The sequence below is a fragment of the Melanerpes formicivorus genome, unplaced genomic scaffold, assembly GCF_026170545.1.
Source record: "Melanerpes formicivorus ecotype bairdi unplaced genomic scaffold, bMelFor1.0.p_v2 SCAF_11, whole genome shotgun sequence".
Classification (NCBI taxonomy): domain Eukaryota; kingdom Metazoa; phylum Chordata; class Aves; order Piciformes; family Picidae; genus Melanerpes; species Melanerpes formicivorus.
Genome location: NW_027142363.1, coordinates 15,345,941 through 15,362,426, shown reverse-complemented (window position 1 = coordinate 15,362,426; position 16,486 = coordinate 15,345,941). Strand labels below are relative to the sequence as shown.

Below are 16,486 nucleotides of genomic sequence, written 5' to 3'. Positions count from 1 at the left end.
GTCTTGCCATGAAGTATGATGAACTGTTGAAGATACATGTATGTATAACCACTCTCAGGCATAATAACATACACAGAACATGCTATCAACATTGCAGTGGGAAAAGAATTATAATAATGAATCAACAGGGAACTGCAGGACTAGAAAAGGGAAATGCTGAGCAAGCTACTAAAAGATTGTTTTGGATACAAAGCTAAAAGGCAAAAGGCAGAGTTGTGGGCTCAGGAGATGTGAAATAGGATGTACAGGAACATAAGATGTAGGAAAAGAGTACGTTAGGAATGGCAAGCCTGCTGGGTACTCTGGAAGGAGGAATAGTACAGTGTGGCCTGAGTGGACAATGTGAAAGAAATCATTTGACTGAGGACTTTTTGGGAACAATGAAAACAGGCAAAGGTAGCTACAGAGGAAAGACAAGCAAGATGATAGAAAAAGATACTGTAAATAATTGTTTTAGGAGACAGAAGAGATCTGGCAAGAAGAGAAGAGAACTGAACTGACTGAGGGAGCTGGGGTTGCTCAGCCTGGAGAGGAGGAGACTCAGGGGTGACCTTATTACTCTCTACAACTACCTGAAGGGAGGTTGTAGACAGGCGGATGATGGTCTCTTCTCCCAGGCAGCCAGTACCAGAACAAGAGGACACAGTCTCAGGCTGCATCAGGGGAGGTTCAGGTTGGATGTTAGGAAGAAGTTCTATACAGAGAGAGTGATTGGCCATTGGAATGGGCTGCCCGGGGAGGTGGTGGAATCACCATCATTGGAGGTGTTCAGGAGGAGACTTGATGGGGTGCTTGGTGCCATGAGTTAGCTGTTTGGGTGGGTTGGATTGGTTGATGGGTTGGACGCAATGATCTTGAAGGTCTCTTCCAACCCGGTTTGATTTATTCTAAATAAAGGTTTATTGTTGAACATCAGATTGGGGACTGCGGCAAGGAAACCTTAGTGAGTAATAAATGTGCAGCCTCATCTACTGAGATGGATGGTAGGGTGAAGGCAGCTCACTGAAAAGCAGAAGGTAACAAATGTCATGGTAACTGACAAATCAAACTTGTTAATAACAAGGAAAGCAAAAAAGCTTAGTTTATCACTCTCTACTGGTACCCTTGCAACTGAGAGCTCTATTTTAACTCCTCAGACTGTATTAGATGGGCTGTAATGTAGAAACTTGAGAAGCTTAAATGCTCAACTTCAAATGCTTATGTATTTAGTTTAGGAAGTAAAGACTCATTTGCACTGACTTCACCTTCTGCAGTTCCTTCTAAAAATATTTTTTTTCACCTGTGACAAACATAAATATTTCACCAATTTATATATTAGTAAGGGCATGTTCATACTACTAATGAGCAACTAATGTGTTGCCAAAAAGGACAAATAGCTGATTAGTTGAGAAATAGTCTCACTGATACTGAAACTAGCATTAGATCTGAAACTTTAGAAAAGGAAAGCTGTTGTCAGTGAATTACTCAATATTGTGTCTGGTTTTTATACCTATGCATAGTGGCCATAAAAGTAAAATAAATGACAAACTAGTTAAAGAGATATAAGATTTATACCTCTGTTTGGTCTTTGAGGTCACAGTCTCGAAGAGTAATTGTTTATCCTGGCACTTGCTGCCACTAAAACAGTTAATGGCAACTCTAGTCAGTAGTGATATAGAAATATAGAATAGAATAGAATAGAATAGAATAGAATAGAATAGAATAGAATAGAATAGAATAGAATAGAATAGAATAGAATAGAATAAAATAGAATAGAATAGAATTAACCAGGTTGGAAAAGACCATTGAGATCATCAAGTCCAACCTATCATCCAACACTATGTAATCAACTAAAGCACGGAATCACAGAATCACCAAGGTTGGAAGAGACCTCAAAGATCATCAAGTCCAACCTGTCACCACAGACCTCATGACTAAACCATGGCCATGGCACCAAGTGCCTCATCCAGGCTCTTCCTAAACACCTCCAGGGCTGGTGACTCCACCACCTCCCTGGACAGCACATTCCAATGGCCAATCTCTTACTGGGAAGAATTTCTTCCTAACATCCAGCCTGAACCTCCCCTGGCACAGCTTTAGATTGTGTCCTCTTGTTCTGGTGCTGGTTGCCTGGGAGAACAGACCAACCCCCACCTGGCTACAACCTCCCTTCAGGTAGTTGTAGGGAGCAATGAGGTCTCCTCTGAGCCTCCTCTTCTCCGGGCTAAGCAACCCCAGCTCCCTCAGCCTGTCCTCACAGGGCTGTTCTCCAGACCCCTCCCCAGCTTTGTTGCCCTTCTCTGGACACCTTCCAGCACCTCAACATCTTTTCTAAACTGAGGGCCCCAGAACTGGACACAGGACTCAAGGTGTGGCCTAACCAGTGCTGAGTACAGGGGCATATGAATCTAACCCCCAACAACCTTCAACCTAGGTGTAAGAATGCCTCATGCATCTTTCAATTTGCTCTTATATTTGAGGTGATAAAGACATTTTCAAGGGAAAATCACTTTTATATGAACACAGGCACTGTCACAGATACACAAATGCAAAGCACATGCCCACTTTCCAATCAGTCTAATTTTTATTAGTGTTCATTTATATTTTTGATGTCTTATGGTAAAGTAGAAAACTGTTTTATGATGCCTTTTCCAATCAGCATAATTGCTTTTATTCTAAGAGAGCAATTAACTCCCTGACTAATTCTTCACACATAATTTAAACTGTAGCATGCAGCAATGTTTAAAGCTGCAGACATGGCATTTGTGTTTGGTGGAGGTAGTGGTCACTAGCAGCCTCCATTTATCACTTTTAATTTAAACTCTCATGTCAATGATTTTAGTTCTTAGAGCTATGACTGGCAGATATGGATTTCAAAATCACAGGGAAAATAAACTGCAGTTAAGAATTCAAACACTCAGATCAATGAAAACCTGTTTTATAAGTGAGTGTGCTCCAGTTAAATCCCAGCTGCCTGACAGAAAGAATTTAATGTTTCAAACAGTTCTTTTCCCACTTGAATAGTGAGAATAACTTTTTACAGCAGCAGTATCCTGCTGTTATGTGAGCAGAAGTGGACTATCCATGTTATGTTCTCAGCAAAAACTGCAAAGCAAGTAGGAGGGCCTCGTCCTAAAGAAGAATGCACTAATATACAAATGGTGGTTTCTGGACTGCCTGGATTGTTGCTAGTTCTGGTCGGAGTGGCTGGAAAGCTGCCAAACAGAAAGGGCCCCGGGGGTGCTGATTGACAGCTGCCTAAACATGAGCTAGCAGTGTGCCCAGGTGGCCAAGAAGGCCAATGGCCTCCTGGCCTGTATCAAGAATAGTGTGGCCAGCAGGAGCAGGGAAGTCATTGTACCCTTGTACTCTGCACTGGTTAGGCCATACCTTGAGTCCTGTGTCCAGTTCTGGGCCCCTCAGTTTAAGAAGGACATCGAGACACTTGAACGTGTCTAGAGAAGGGAAACGAGGCTGGGGAGAGGCCTTGAGCACAAGCCCTACAAGGAGAGGCTGAGGGAGCTGGGATTGTTTAGCCTGGAGAAGAGGAGGTTCAGGGGAGACCTTATTGCTGTCTGCAACTACCTGAAGGGTGGTTGTAGCCAGGAGGGAGTTGGTCTCTTCTCTGAAGCAACCAGCACCAGAACAAGAGAACACAGTCTCAAGCTGTGCCAGGGGAAGTTTAGGCTCGAGGTAGGGAGAAAGTTCTTCACTGAGAGAGTTGTTTGCCATTGGGACGTGCTGCCCAGGGAGGTGGTGGAGTCACCATCCCTGGAGCTGTTCAAGAAGGGACTGGACGTGGCACTTGGTGCCATGATTTAGTCATGAGGTCTGTGGTGACAGGTTGGACTTGACGATCTTTGAGATGTTTTCCAACCTTGGTGATACTGTGATAATCTGCATTCCCTCTTCTAAGACAGTTGGTGCTGCACAGATAGAAGTCAGGAACAAATGTTTAAGAGAAATTAGAAAACGGAAGAAGATACTTCATTAAAATTACTGTTGTGAAAATGCCAGTGGTGTTTCTAGGCTTCTTTGAGGATGAATAATTTCTTTTATTAAAATCTGAAGTATTTGTATTACTGCCAATGACATTGTGCTGGTCTTGCTTCCTGTTGCAAATCCTGCTGTTTCTGCAAGCACTATCTCATATTGCTTTAATTCAGAATAATGGAAAGTTTTCATATAACGAAGTTTGAACAGTGTACTGTAATAACATTTAACCTTATTAAATCTTTTTTATATTTAATTACTGTAAAGGTACCTAAGCAAATTCAATAGACCAGCAGGGGTTTCTAGGTAGAAAAAAGAAAAGGCAAAAAGGCAAAAAATCCCGAATCTATTAGGTGATTTTATTAATGCTTTAGGAAACAGAAAAATCTGGTCAAAACACTTGCCACCTAGCAAGAAAGATAAGAGTATAAAGCTCTCAGTTTTGGCCTTCTCAACTTACATCAAGGGATCAGAAGTACTCATGCAGCACATTGTGCTGAAATCATTTGCTTCCACAGCTGTTCCACTCTATTCCACACTATTCCAGGGTACAAGATAATGTGACCCCTCATCTTTCTCAAATAAATGTTATCCTTCCAGTGAATTTTATTGATTAAGAAATGGCTCAGCTTGTTAAACAAGCCAGTTTCCATTAAGCATCTCACTGATGGTTTGAGTTGAATATACTGCTGATATTCAATACCATACTGTCCTGGGCCAGCTTCAAAATGAAAGTGGTGGCTGGAGCAAAGTATCATGGGGCTTGGGGTTCAGATTGTAGCTTCCTGTTCCAGTTGCTGCTTTCAGTTTCCAGGTATGGGGTGTTGGTCTTTTTTCTGCTGGGCTGGCTGGGGGCTGGGGTGGCTTCTGCAGCTGCTCGAATCACCATCCTAGGCCTTGAAACACAAGTCCTGTGACAACACAGTACCTCAGAAATTTAATTGAATCAGATCATGGGAGTCATTTGTGAAACACCCTTATAGACACTGGAGCTAAGAAACATGGCATCAAGTGGGTGTATCACAACCCTTACCATGCACTAGCTGCTGGGAAGGTTGAATGTTGCAACTGCCTACTAAAACCCATTCTGAAAGCAATGGGAGGAGGGATCTTCAAAAACTGGGATGCATGTTTAGCACATAGCAACTTGGCTACTTAACACCAGAGGATCTATTAATTGGGCCAGTCCTGCCCAATCCAAACTGCCACGTGCTGTAGAAGGTGATAAAGTTCCCATGGTACACATGAAGAATATCCTAGGGAAGAAGGTCTGGGTTAGCCCTGCTCCAGGTAAAGGCAAACCCATCCATAGGATTGCTTTTGCCCAAGAACCAGGATGCACCTAGTGGGTAATGCAGGAAGACAGAGAAATTTAATGTGTACCACAAAATTATCTCACTTTGGGTGAGAATACACAGTAAATTATGTATAGTGTATGATGTTAATTGCTGTTGAGCATGGTGCAGGACAGTGTAGGATGAGAGGTGGAGAATGTAATGGTTTGAGCCGCATGATATATCAGATGCTGTTCTGAGCAATGCTGGCAACACGACAGGAAATGGGTGCTGCTGGAATAACAATTGCAAGATGCGGGGGCTGGGCTTTCTTTTGGTTTTTGTTGGGTTTTTGTGTTTGTTTTCGCCCCCTCCCCCATGTGGTGGGTATGTTTTTCCTTTTTATTCCCTTTCCCGTTTCTCTTTTGGTGTAACATGTGATATCTGTGCAGCAGAGTGGTAAATCATTTCGTGTGACTCAACTAAAGCTCTCCACTTTCTTTTTTTTTACTCTCCTACCAGTGGAGAAAAGGGGAAGGTAAAAAAGAAGTGGAGTTAATCCCTGACAATGTTGTTGGCCTTCTTGTCCACAGGGGCACATTGCTGGCTCATTGTGAACTTGTTATCCAACAGATCCTTCTCCACAGAAGTGCTTTCCAGCACGTCAACCCCTAACCTTTACTAATGCATGGAGTTATTCCTCCCCATGTGCAGAACTGCACACTTGCCCTTGTTCTACTTCCTGAGGTTCACCTCTGTCCAGCTATCCAGCCTGTCCAGGTCACGCTGAATGGCATTACAGTCTTCTGGTGCATCAGCCATTCCTTCCAGTTTTGTATCACCAGCAAATCTGAGAATAATAAACAGATCTCCTGTTGTTCGTCCAGGCAGAAAGAGGTGAAAACATGTAATTAGAAATATTATATTGAAGTTAATAGAACTGTAAAATAAATAGACTTCAGAAGCTTAGGAAACTATGTAATATTGAGCCCACTCTAAACCTTATTCCCGTATGCACACCTCAATGTCATTATTGCACATGGAAAAACCCCACCTCTTTCCAAATTGTGAGCTTAAGCCAAATGCATATAGAAGAGTCACAGAAGTGGAAGTGGAAGGGTTATTGAGTATAATGAAGAAACTATATTTTAAGAAGCAAATAAATCAGAGCTACCTGCTGCCAATCTAATTGCTTTAAAGACCCCATAGCAAACATCAGCAAAATTGGTTTGTAATTTACCGTGTCCTTCATTTTGAACACACTCCCTAAAGGTTTGCGTGAAAGTCACAACATCTAAAAACACAATTTATTTCAGACTGACTATCTGTGATGTATGTCTTCCTTTACTGCCATTGACCAAAATCATTCCTCTTGCCAAGAGTGCAACAGAAGTTTTAATTTCGCTTCTCATATACTGGGAACACCTCAGTTGCCTTTGTTTTTTTTGTTAAAAAAACAAATAATTAAATAGCTTTCAGAAATGTTTAGGTAATCTTTGACAACAGAAGGTTCCTAAAGTAACTCTGAAGGATTTTGGAAGTTGATTAATTGAAATCTGTGGCAGAAGTTTCTAATTACTTAAGTTACCAGTTTATAGTTGAAGTAACTTGCACTCTACCTTGACTGGAATGATTCTTCTAACTGTGTATTATTCATTGTGAGAGGCTGCAGTTAATTGGAATGTATTTGATTATCTTAAATCAATTCTTAGCTGACTGGTGTGCAGGTAGCAGCAATAAGCTTATTTGACGTTGTTGTTGTAGCAAAGTTGATGAGTAAACCTTCTTAGAGGACTTAAGTGCTGAATGCCCTTCACAGTTACTACCTACAATAGGAAAAAAAGGGAAAAATATATTTCTTACCCAAGTGCCTCATACCTGCCTCTTTATTTGTAATTACCATTTTACATTTTTCTCCACAAATGTCCCTTTGACATACTGAAATTAACTATTATTATTAACCATACAAATGTTGCAGCATTAGAACATATTTCAGTGACTACACCTTCATTGAGAAGCTTGATGAAAACACATCACAGATAAATTGCCAGTGGTTATAAATAATAGTGTGCAATGCAATGAGAGAAACTGTTATAAAAGGTGAAAGAAACACATTGATTAAGTATACTATGGGAAAAATAATTTGCAGTATTGATTAACCTTTTCTCCTCCTTCAAACTAGAATTCCATTTTGTTCTCCCCATATTGAAGAAACTTATGTTAAAGCTATGCATAGTCTGACCAGCTTAATGGATGATACTGAAGAATGAGAGATGAAAATAAATTGAACTAGATTGACTTTTTCTGCATTAAAGACTGAACATTAATATCTACCAGAACGAAAAAGACCATATTTATTAAAGAAAATGTACTTCAAAAACCTTCACAATATAACTAAAGATTGTTTCAAAAGCCAGTTCCCACCGATGGTTAACAATCAGGGCTACATGCCAAGAAACACTAGCACAATGTAGTCTAAATCTACAGGGTAGCAGATGAAATCTGTGCGTAACAACTAACACCTTGACTCAAAACTTTGAATTATGATGGATGAAGAGCATACAAAATGTTCTGTTCCTGGAGAACAGAGGATGTTAGTTGAACAAGTCTGAGAACCGAGGTTTAACGTTTCTTGCCTTGTGGCTTTCTTTCCAGCTGTAAGTGCTTAATTAATACACACGCTGACATGAACATGCATATACATTCATATAGTTTAACACATTGACCTGGCTATTAGCTACATAATGCTGAATTACCTTTCTTAAAAATGTATCATTTAAATGTATTGTTCAGAAGTGACAACATAGGGAGCACATATCTCAAACTTTTTGCTGTTGTTAGTAATCTCTCTTCCTGTCTTCAAACTGCATTCAGTATTGATGTTTACAGACTATTCCTAGCCAGTAAAAACAATTTGATATTTATCTTCACTTTTTCCCCCCCATCAACAGCACTGTTCAGCACTGCTCCCATGACAATGCAGTGTTTGGTAGAACTGTCGATACAGTGTCAGTTAAACAGATGTCATAAATTTCTCATTGTTATCAATGAAAATTTCCTGCTCTTTCTTTCATGCAGCTTGAGCTCAGGCAATATATGACAATGGTTGTTTCATAACAGGTTTTTGGATGACCTGCTGTTCCATTGTGACAATCAGTGATTAGAAACAGCTATTCCATTAACATAAACAGTTTGAAAGGCAGTTCAAAGGGCCTCCATGTCATTATGAAAAGAGAAGCTTTCTTGAATTTAAAGTTACAAAGGACAATCACATCTGTAGAGTTTTGAGTCTCAGAGGAAAAAAATGGAAAGTTAACTTTTGATTAGGGTGAATGCCAGATGTTACTATGCTATGCTACAATTTAGGATGAGTGAACGAGGAACATCCTTGCCACCTCAGTGAGCATCCTGAAAGTATACTGACATCAGCCAGAAGAATTAATCCTGTTAAATTCTCCTGGCACTGTCACTGAGAAGCTTTTCTGATAATTGGTTGAGGCACTTTACAATTCACAACATCTGCATTGTTATTGCAATGCTATATACCATTATTTCATGGTGATACTGTCATGTCTATTCCTCCAAAGGGACACTGAAATCCATCCATGTGTTCCTCAATTCCCATAGCTCTAAGAGAGAGAAGAGAGGTTGTTGTTGCTACAAACATCCACACTAGGCTACAAATAAGTCTGAGGAGCCACCTGTACTAGGAATAATGAACTGGCCATAAGTTACTTGGAAAAAAGAATTAGATGAAAGGCAATACCTTTCAGACACTGTCAAGAGTATCCCATCAGATTAGGAAAAACCACCTAGAATATATTTACCAGTGGCCCACACAAAATGGGCAAAGGAAACCTGCCAGCTTCTGAGCCTCTCTGAGAACCTCAGGTAGTCACAGGCTGCCAAAACTAGACAGACACAGCAAAAGTAGACAGGTCTTTAACGCAGCAATAAAGCCTGTGCCTAGACAGAGTAAAGACTCATGCCTCAGACTTTGCCCATTGGTATCAGGTCTTTTATGTCATGGAGACCACAGACAAAATGAAGAACTGAGGAGGGAGAAAATGAGATTCCCAGGAGGCAGTGGCAGGAGTGTAAACTTTCCACCAAGGAAGAAAAGACTTGCAGAAGGAGTCCACAATTGGAATGATGTCTGTGGAGCCACATGTCTGGACTCTGATTTTAGGGCAGGTCACTGCTCTGGGACATTCAGGCAACAGGTGAGGTGGGTGCTGCCAGCATGGAGTTGTACAGCAGGGACATGATTCAGTGAAGATGCAGATCATAAGATAAGGAGATTATTAATTCAGAGAAACACAACAGCTACAAAGCCTCACTCATCAGTGGTGGAGTTGAAACGGTGAACTGAAACAGAGCAGGCCACTCTTGGTAGAATGATGTACTTGGGCTATGTCTCATGACTCTTCTTCCACTCTGCACAGTGCAATGTTAAAAACTCATCTGTTCTCAAGGAATAGAACATATGAATACCCACTGAGTGAATGTCTATGCAGACTATTATCTGGAAACAGAAACTATTGTGTTAAGTTCTGTTTTGCTTAATTATTCATTATATACTACTTTAATTATGCATGAAAAAGCTTCAGTAGTTCTGAATTTTCTTTGGGCAACGCAGATCCTAATGCATGCTAAGAAAGTTATATATAGTGGGGTGCCTCTTGCTTCCATTAGTCATAAGAGAAACATAAACTGCAATTCAGCATATATTTCTCTGCTTCTTCACACAATGATTTAAAGTCAATTGAGTACAGTTACTTTATACTCAGCACATTTACTGCTGTATAAAACTTTCTCAATCTCATAAAGAAAAGGCATCCAGACACTTTTCCAAGCAACAGGACTATTAAACATTTTTCAACAAGAATTTTTTTGAGGAGAAAAGAACCAAAATCTTTTCAGTTGTTTCCAAATTAATTTAGCAGTGATTTGGGAAAGAATATGTGCTAATGTTTCTCCTTCAACAGGCACTTTGGTTAAATCCTTTTCTGAGCAGAATCTTGTTATCTGTTCATTTATCTGACCTTAAAGCAGGGATTATTTTCATAGATTCACAGGATGGTTTAAGTTGGAAGGGACCTTAAAGATCACCTAGCTCCAAAATCCCTGCCATGGGCAGGGACACTTTCCACTAGACTAGGTCACTCAGGGCCTCATCCAACATGGACACCTCCAGGGAGGGGGCATTCACGGCCTCACCTGGGCAACCTGTTCAAGTGTCTCACCACCCCCACTGTGAATAACTTCTTTCTAACATCTGGTCTAAATCTACCCTTATCAAGCTTCAATCCATTCCCTCTTGTCATACAAACCCTTGCAAAAAGTCCCTTCCTAGATTTCTTGTAGGCCCCCTGGAAGGTCTGGAGTGATTGGAAGGTCACTGGAGCCTTCTTTTCTTCAGGTTGAACAACCCTAACTCTCTCAGCCAGTCCCCATAGAGAAGGTGTCTAGCCCTCTGATCATCTTCAATGTCCCTCTTATACTGGGGGCATCAAAACTTGATGCAATACTCCAGGTGAGGTCTCATGAGAGCAGAGTAGTAGAGCAGAACCACCTCCCTTATCCTGCTGGTCACATTTCTTTTGATGCAGCCCAGATCATGGTTTGCATTCTGGGCTGCAAGTGCATATTGCCAGATCATGTTGAGGTTTGCATCAACTGACACCCCAAAGTCCCTCTCTTCAAGACAGCTCTCAAGCTACTCCTCACCTAGCCTATGCTTGTGTTTGGGATTGCCCTCACGCAGGTGTAGGACCTTGCACTTGGCCTTGTTCAACTCCATGAGGGTGGCTTGAGAGGTGAGTTCAACCTGTCCAAGTAAGCCAACCTGTCCAAGTCCCTCTGGATGGCATCCCTTCCCTCCTGCTTGTCAAATGGACCACACATTTTGGTGTCATCCTCAGACTTGCTGAGGGTGTGCTCAATCCCACTGCCCATATGGTTGACAAAGATCTTAAACAGCAGTAGTCCCAGTACTGACTCCTGAGGGATGTCACTTGTCACTGGTGTCCATATAGACATTGAGCCATTGACTGCAATTTTCTGAGTGTTTACAGCCAATTCCTTATCCAGTGAATGGTCCACCCCTCAGGTCCAGACTTTCCAGTTTGTCATGTGGGTACAGTAACAAATGATTTTACACACTTACCAAAAAAAAACCCTAAAACCCACCACCACCAAAAACACCCAAACAAAACCAACAACAACCACAAAAAAACCCACCATGAAACACCACCAAAACAAAAATAACCAAACCCCTAAACTTGTCCAAAAAACCCCTGTTTTGTTTTTTTTTTCTTTGATAGCTCAAAACATTTTTAAACAAAGTTAGACAAGACTGGCAGCTTACCTGCCTAATCTCTCCATCTGCACAATCTACACTTCGTAACACATCCCATTCTTGTGTGTTTGCCACACTTGCTGACCAAGGCACAGCATATGCTGCGGTTATAGAGAAACTCTATATACAGTTGCCTTAACAAGTAGCCAACAGACAAGTGAAGTAGTCAGCCAGCTGGCATCCAGTAGGCAAGCCTTACATAGCTGAACCTTGCTTTTCAACTTGTAGACCAAATCAACAGCTTGATGGCTAAGTGGTTACTTGCCACACTTATGTTGAGAGAACACAATATCTATGATCCTTTTTCCCTGTTATCAAATTCATATGGGCTAATAGCTTCACAGTTCTTCACAGGATTTGACAGACAGTGTGAGCACACAAACTTTGGTTCCTTATGAAGCCCAGAAAGAAAAGAGAAAACCAGAGAGAGCGAATTTATGAATACTTACATAACATTAATAACTAAAAAAGTCATGAATGATACCAAGCTAATTTTATGACTTATGTTAATGCCAATAACTTTTTTCCCCCAGTATTTTTTCAAGTTTGGTAATGCTTCAGTCATCAGATCATAGGAAGATTTGTGGGGTGCTCTTTACAAGGCCTTTCCAAAGTGTTACTTTCCTTTAGTCTGCTTGTCATTGTTACAGCTGAGCAGTATACTTAATCTTGTTGATACTGATGATTGCATTAGAAGGCAGTTAAGATTTGAATATTAGCTGTGCTAGAGCTCTGTGCATAATGATGAGCCTTAATCACATTTGAATTAGTTCACTTCTGCTGCTAGCAAATATTCTCCCTCTTTGATGTTCTCACTAACTGTGGTAGAATACAATTCTTCAGTGTCTAGGGATACCAACAAACATATCTTCACCAAAAAGAGAGAAAAAACCCTGAAGAATGAGCTAATCATTTTGCTAGTGAAAAGAAAAATCTGTTAATTTCACATAAGCCATCTAAAAGAAGGGGCCACTAGGGGCAAGTACATCCAATATGCTTAAAGAAAATAAAATGCTAGCTCCTCAGCTACTGTAAATTATTGTAGTTAACAGAATGGTCTGGATTTACAACAGCTGAAGATACTGTTCTTATTCTTAACAAAAGTGTAACAGCTGAAAAAAACAATTTACATGTTTATAAAGAGGTATAGCACTTCACACAGTGTGTACAGCAAAAGCATTGAAATAGAATATATGAAAAGATTATATATAGAAAGGTAGCATGAACATGGAATATAGATGATGTGTAGGTACAATTTATTATAGATCTTGTGGGGAAAAAGCACCCACATTTTAAACCATTATGACTGGACTTCTGGTAATGCAGTCCTACACACTAAGACATTTTTGATATGTTGCCACATCATGTGTATGATCTTGGATCTTTGAATAGAATTAACCAGGTTGGAAAAGACTTTCAACATCAAGCCCAACCCATCACCCAACACCATTTAATCAACTAAACCATGGCACCAAGTGCCTCTCCCGGTCTCTTCTTCAACACCTCCAGTGATGGTGACTCCACCACCTCCCTGGGCAGCACATTCCAATGGCAAATTACTCTTTCTGGGAAGAATATCTTCCTAACACCCAGCCTAAACCTCCCCTGGCACAGCTTGAGACTGTGTCCTCTTGTTCTGGTGCTGGTTGCCTGGGAGAACAGACCAACCCCCACCTGGTTACAACCTCCCTTCAGGTAGTGGTAGAGAGCAGTACAGTCACCCCTGAGCCTCCTCCTGTCCAGGCTAAACAGCCCCAGCTCCCTCAGCCTCTCCTCACAGGGCTGTGCCACAAACCTCTCCCCAGCTTTGTTGCCCTTCTCTGAACACCTTCCAGCAACTCAACATCTTCCCTAAACTGAGGGGCCCAGAACTGGACTGTTTTATAGGAGCATGTGCACAAACCTGCAATAAATACTGTCCATTTCAGTATAATTAAGATGATAAGGAAAGATTGGAACAGTGGGTTTACTATTTGGTGGTACAGATAGAAAACAAAATGCAATATAAGGGTGATTATTTAGGTTGGTTTTTTTTTGGTAAATGGGGCTAATGCAGAAGTGTAAATTGTTTACTAATAGCTGTCTAATAGTAAAAATTCAAAAGGTCATTAATCGAATTCAAAAGGTCATTCATTTTATCTGAGAACTTAAATTTGATCTATAAACATTAATAAAATCTCTGCAATGTTCTGAAGCTTTAGTTCCACAGCTACCTTTTCTGAGGTTAGAAATACCAGTTTTTTTCTGTATCACTTTGTATTTATGATTAAAAGCAACTCACAAAAAATGTTTATTGTCCTCACAGTTTCCATCAATGAAAACACCATTAATTTTCTCCATATTTTATATATTATCCTTCTCTTTTTTACTTCTAAATATACAGTGAATGTGCTTATGATTTTATATAACTACGCAGTTTCTAAGCCTACAAATACAAAAAGGGTTTTGTATTTATAAGTACATTTTATAGATGCCTCTGCTTCATTTATTACAATGCTTTATCCTGTAAAGCTGTCTCTTTATATCCAAATAAATTTAAAGACAGCATTTTTAGTCATGTAGGAATTATTACAGGGAACACAAGCAGTCTACATTCTAGAGTTTACTGTCAGCATGTCACAAAATACCCAAACATTGTTTTTTTTTCCCTGTTTTGAGTAAACTGCAGTGAAAATCTGTAGTCTTAAACCAGGAACAGCCAACAGCAAAAGCCATTATTGTTTTAAAAGCTCACCATATAAATACATATGACAAGCTGTGCTCACACAGCTCATAGTTTAAAACCTAACCATATCTCTGGTGAATTCCACCTGTGCATGCTTGGTGACTTGCATTTAGTACCCTGTACCAAAACATCAAAAAATAAGTATGCATAAGGGACGTTTCTTGCACCATGGCTTTTTCCTTTAATAAGAAAGGAAAAGAGAGATACAGGTTCACAACATGATGCATAGCCTAAGAGCTTAAGGCAATTCTCAGTGCAAGGCATAGATCATTAGGCATCGTATATAATTAGCTCTTCTGTAACCATCATCACATGAACAGGGAGTAGTTTTCCTGCTTCTTCTAATCCATTTTAATGAATATTATTAGTATTACCATCATTGTCATTATCATGATCATCATCACAGCGAGCTGTTAATTTTTCTATGCCCAAAGGCAAACAAGTCATTACTTACTCATCAACAGAACTGCTTGTCCCAGACACACAGGTAAGCAAATTTTTGCTATGCTGATCAGTGAAAGAACCTAGGGTCTTCCTACAATTGGAGCATAACAGCATCCTCCTGAACATTAGCACTGTTACTAAATACTTTCATATTATCAAAGGTCTTCTACTCAAAACAGTGGTTTTGATAGTTTAGTTCCTGTTCTACACAAAACACTTCAGTTGCAGTTACAATGTCACAGCACAGTGGGTGAAAAACACTTCTGGAACAAATGTCAGCAAGGGATAATTTTTAAATAACCTTCTCATCTACAGTAACACAAGCCAGAAGATAATGCTGCTATATAGATTGCTTTGCTGGTAACCTATGATGCTCTTTCCTGGCATAGTCAGAGAAAGCTGCAGAAACAAATAAAGATGCAGAGCTCTGTTAGTTTCCCATGTTTCTCATAAAGGTTGACCATTTGAACTACAATGGGGGAAGAGCAAGCTCGAAACCAATAAGGCAAAGCAGACAATTAAGGGAACAAAAAAAGAAATCTATTAGGATACCTCACCTAAAGAAATGGCTTGTACAGACATTGAAATATCTTACAGTGCAGAATACTGTATTAATACTATGAAAAATGTATCCTAAGGGAAGCATCTTCACTTTGATTTTGCCTGTAAATTTTGAAACTGTCCTAACCTGCAGTGTTTTATTCTTTCAAAACTGAAATCATAAAGAAAGACTTGGAAAAGAACCAAAGAACCAGACACAGACTCCAGTTCTGATCAACTACTTACATAGTTAGTCTCAGGTAGTTAAAACTTGCATTTAAAGAGCAGGCTATGTTTTTGTACCCTGCATAATGGAGTCATGGGCCAACTGCCGAAAGCATTTAATGTCCTCATCAGGGGAACCTCTAAGTCCTCACCAAAGGCACTTAAAAACATTTAATCTGCAAAACATCCTAAATTGCTGACCAGGACTTCCAAATAATAAAACAATCCCCCTAATAAGTGCATAGATGACAAGGCCCCCATAACAGCCATGCAATGTTGGGACTTACCATCTTGGTCTGTGGTAACTGTGATAGCTGTGAACTGCTTGGGAGAGAAACTCAGCTGTGAGACTCCATTCATGGCTTCTATTTCAAAGGTGTAGTTCACGTGTGACACAAAGTCAAGCACTGTCACAGAGGAGTTGATGAGACCTGTATGCCTGGGGATGAAACGGATCCCTCCCCCGCAAATCTCACACTGGCTGGTGTCTGATCCACATTTCTTACAGATGACACTGTAAGTGAGATCTTTCCTTCCTCCAGTGTCACTTGGAGGGCTCCATTCCAACAAGAGAGCTGTTTCATTAATGGTAAAAATCACATTCCTTGGAGCAGAAGGTGGCCCTGCAGGGAAGGAGAAAGCCTGCTAAGTGACAATTGTTTATCTTGGAGAAAAAAAATCAACATCAAAAAGTTCATTTGTCTTCAGGCAATTACATGCAAATAGAAGCTAAAAGGGTTATGTTTCATAACAAATTCAATGCCAAAATTAAAATTTATGTAAACACTTACAGTCTTTGAAAATTAAGCAAGAAGAATTAATGGGTTAGATCATGAAATGCTGAATAATCTGAATAAATCAGAATTAATTCAGGTATTACTTAAGTCAACATAAAAATTACTTGGGAATGTCAAATCTAGACTCGATCACACAATTTATAATAGG

General features: G+C 40.1%; 1 protein-coding gene across 1 annotated transcript in view; it reads right to left on the bottom strand.

Moving 5' to 3' along the window:
• EPHA6 (EPH receptor A6) overlaps positions 1–16,486 on the bottom strand; it is a 255,468-nt gene that overhangs the window by 230,853 nt on the left and 8,129 nt on the right. Inside the window, exon 2 of the mRNA XM_068144634.1 lies at positions 15,829–16,164. Within this exon, the coding sequence (XP_068000735.1) occupies positions 15,829–16,164 (336 nt within the window). The remainder of the gene's footprint in view (positions 1–15,828; positions 16,165–16,486) is intronic.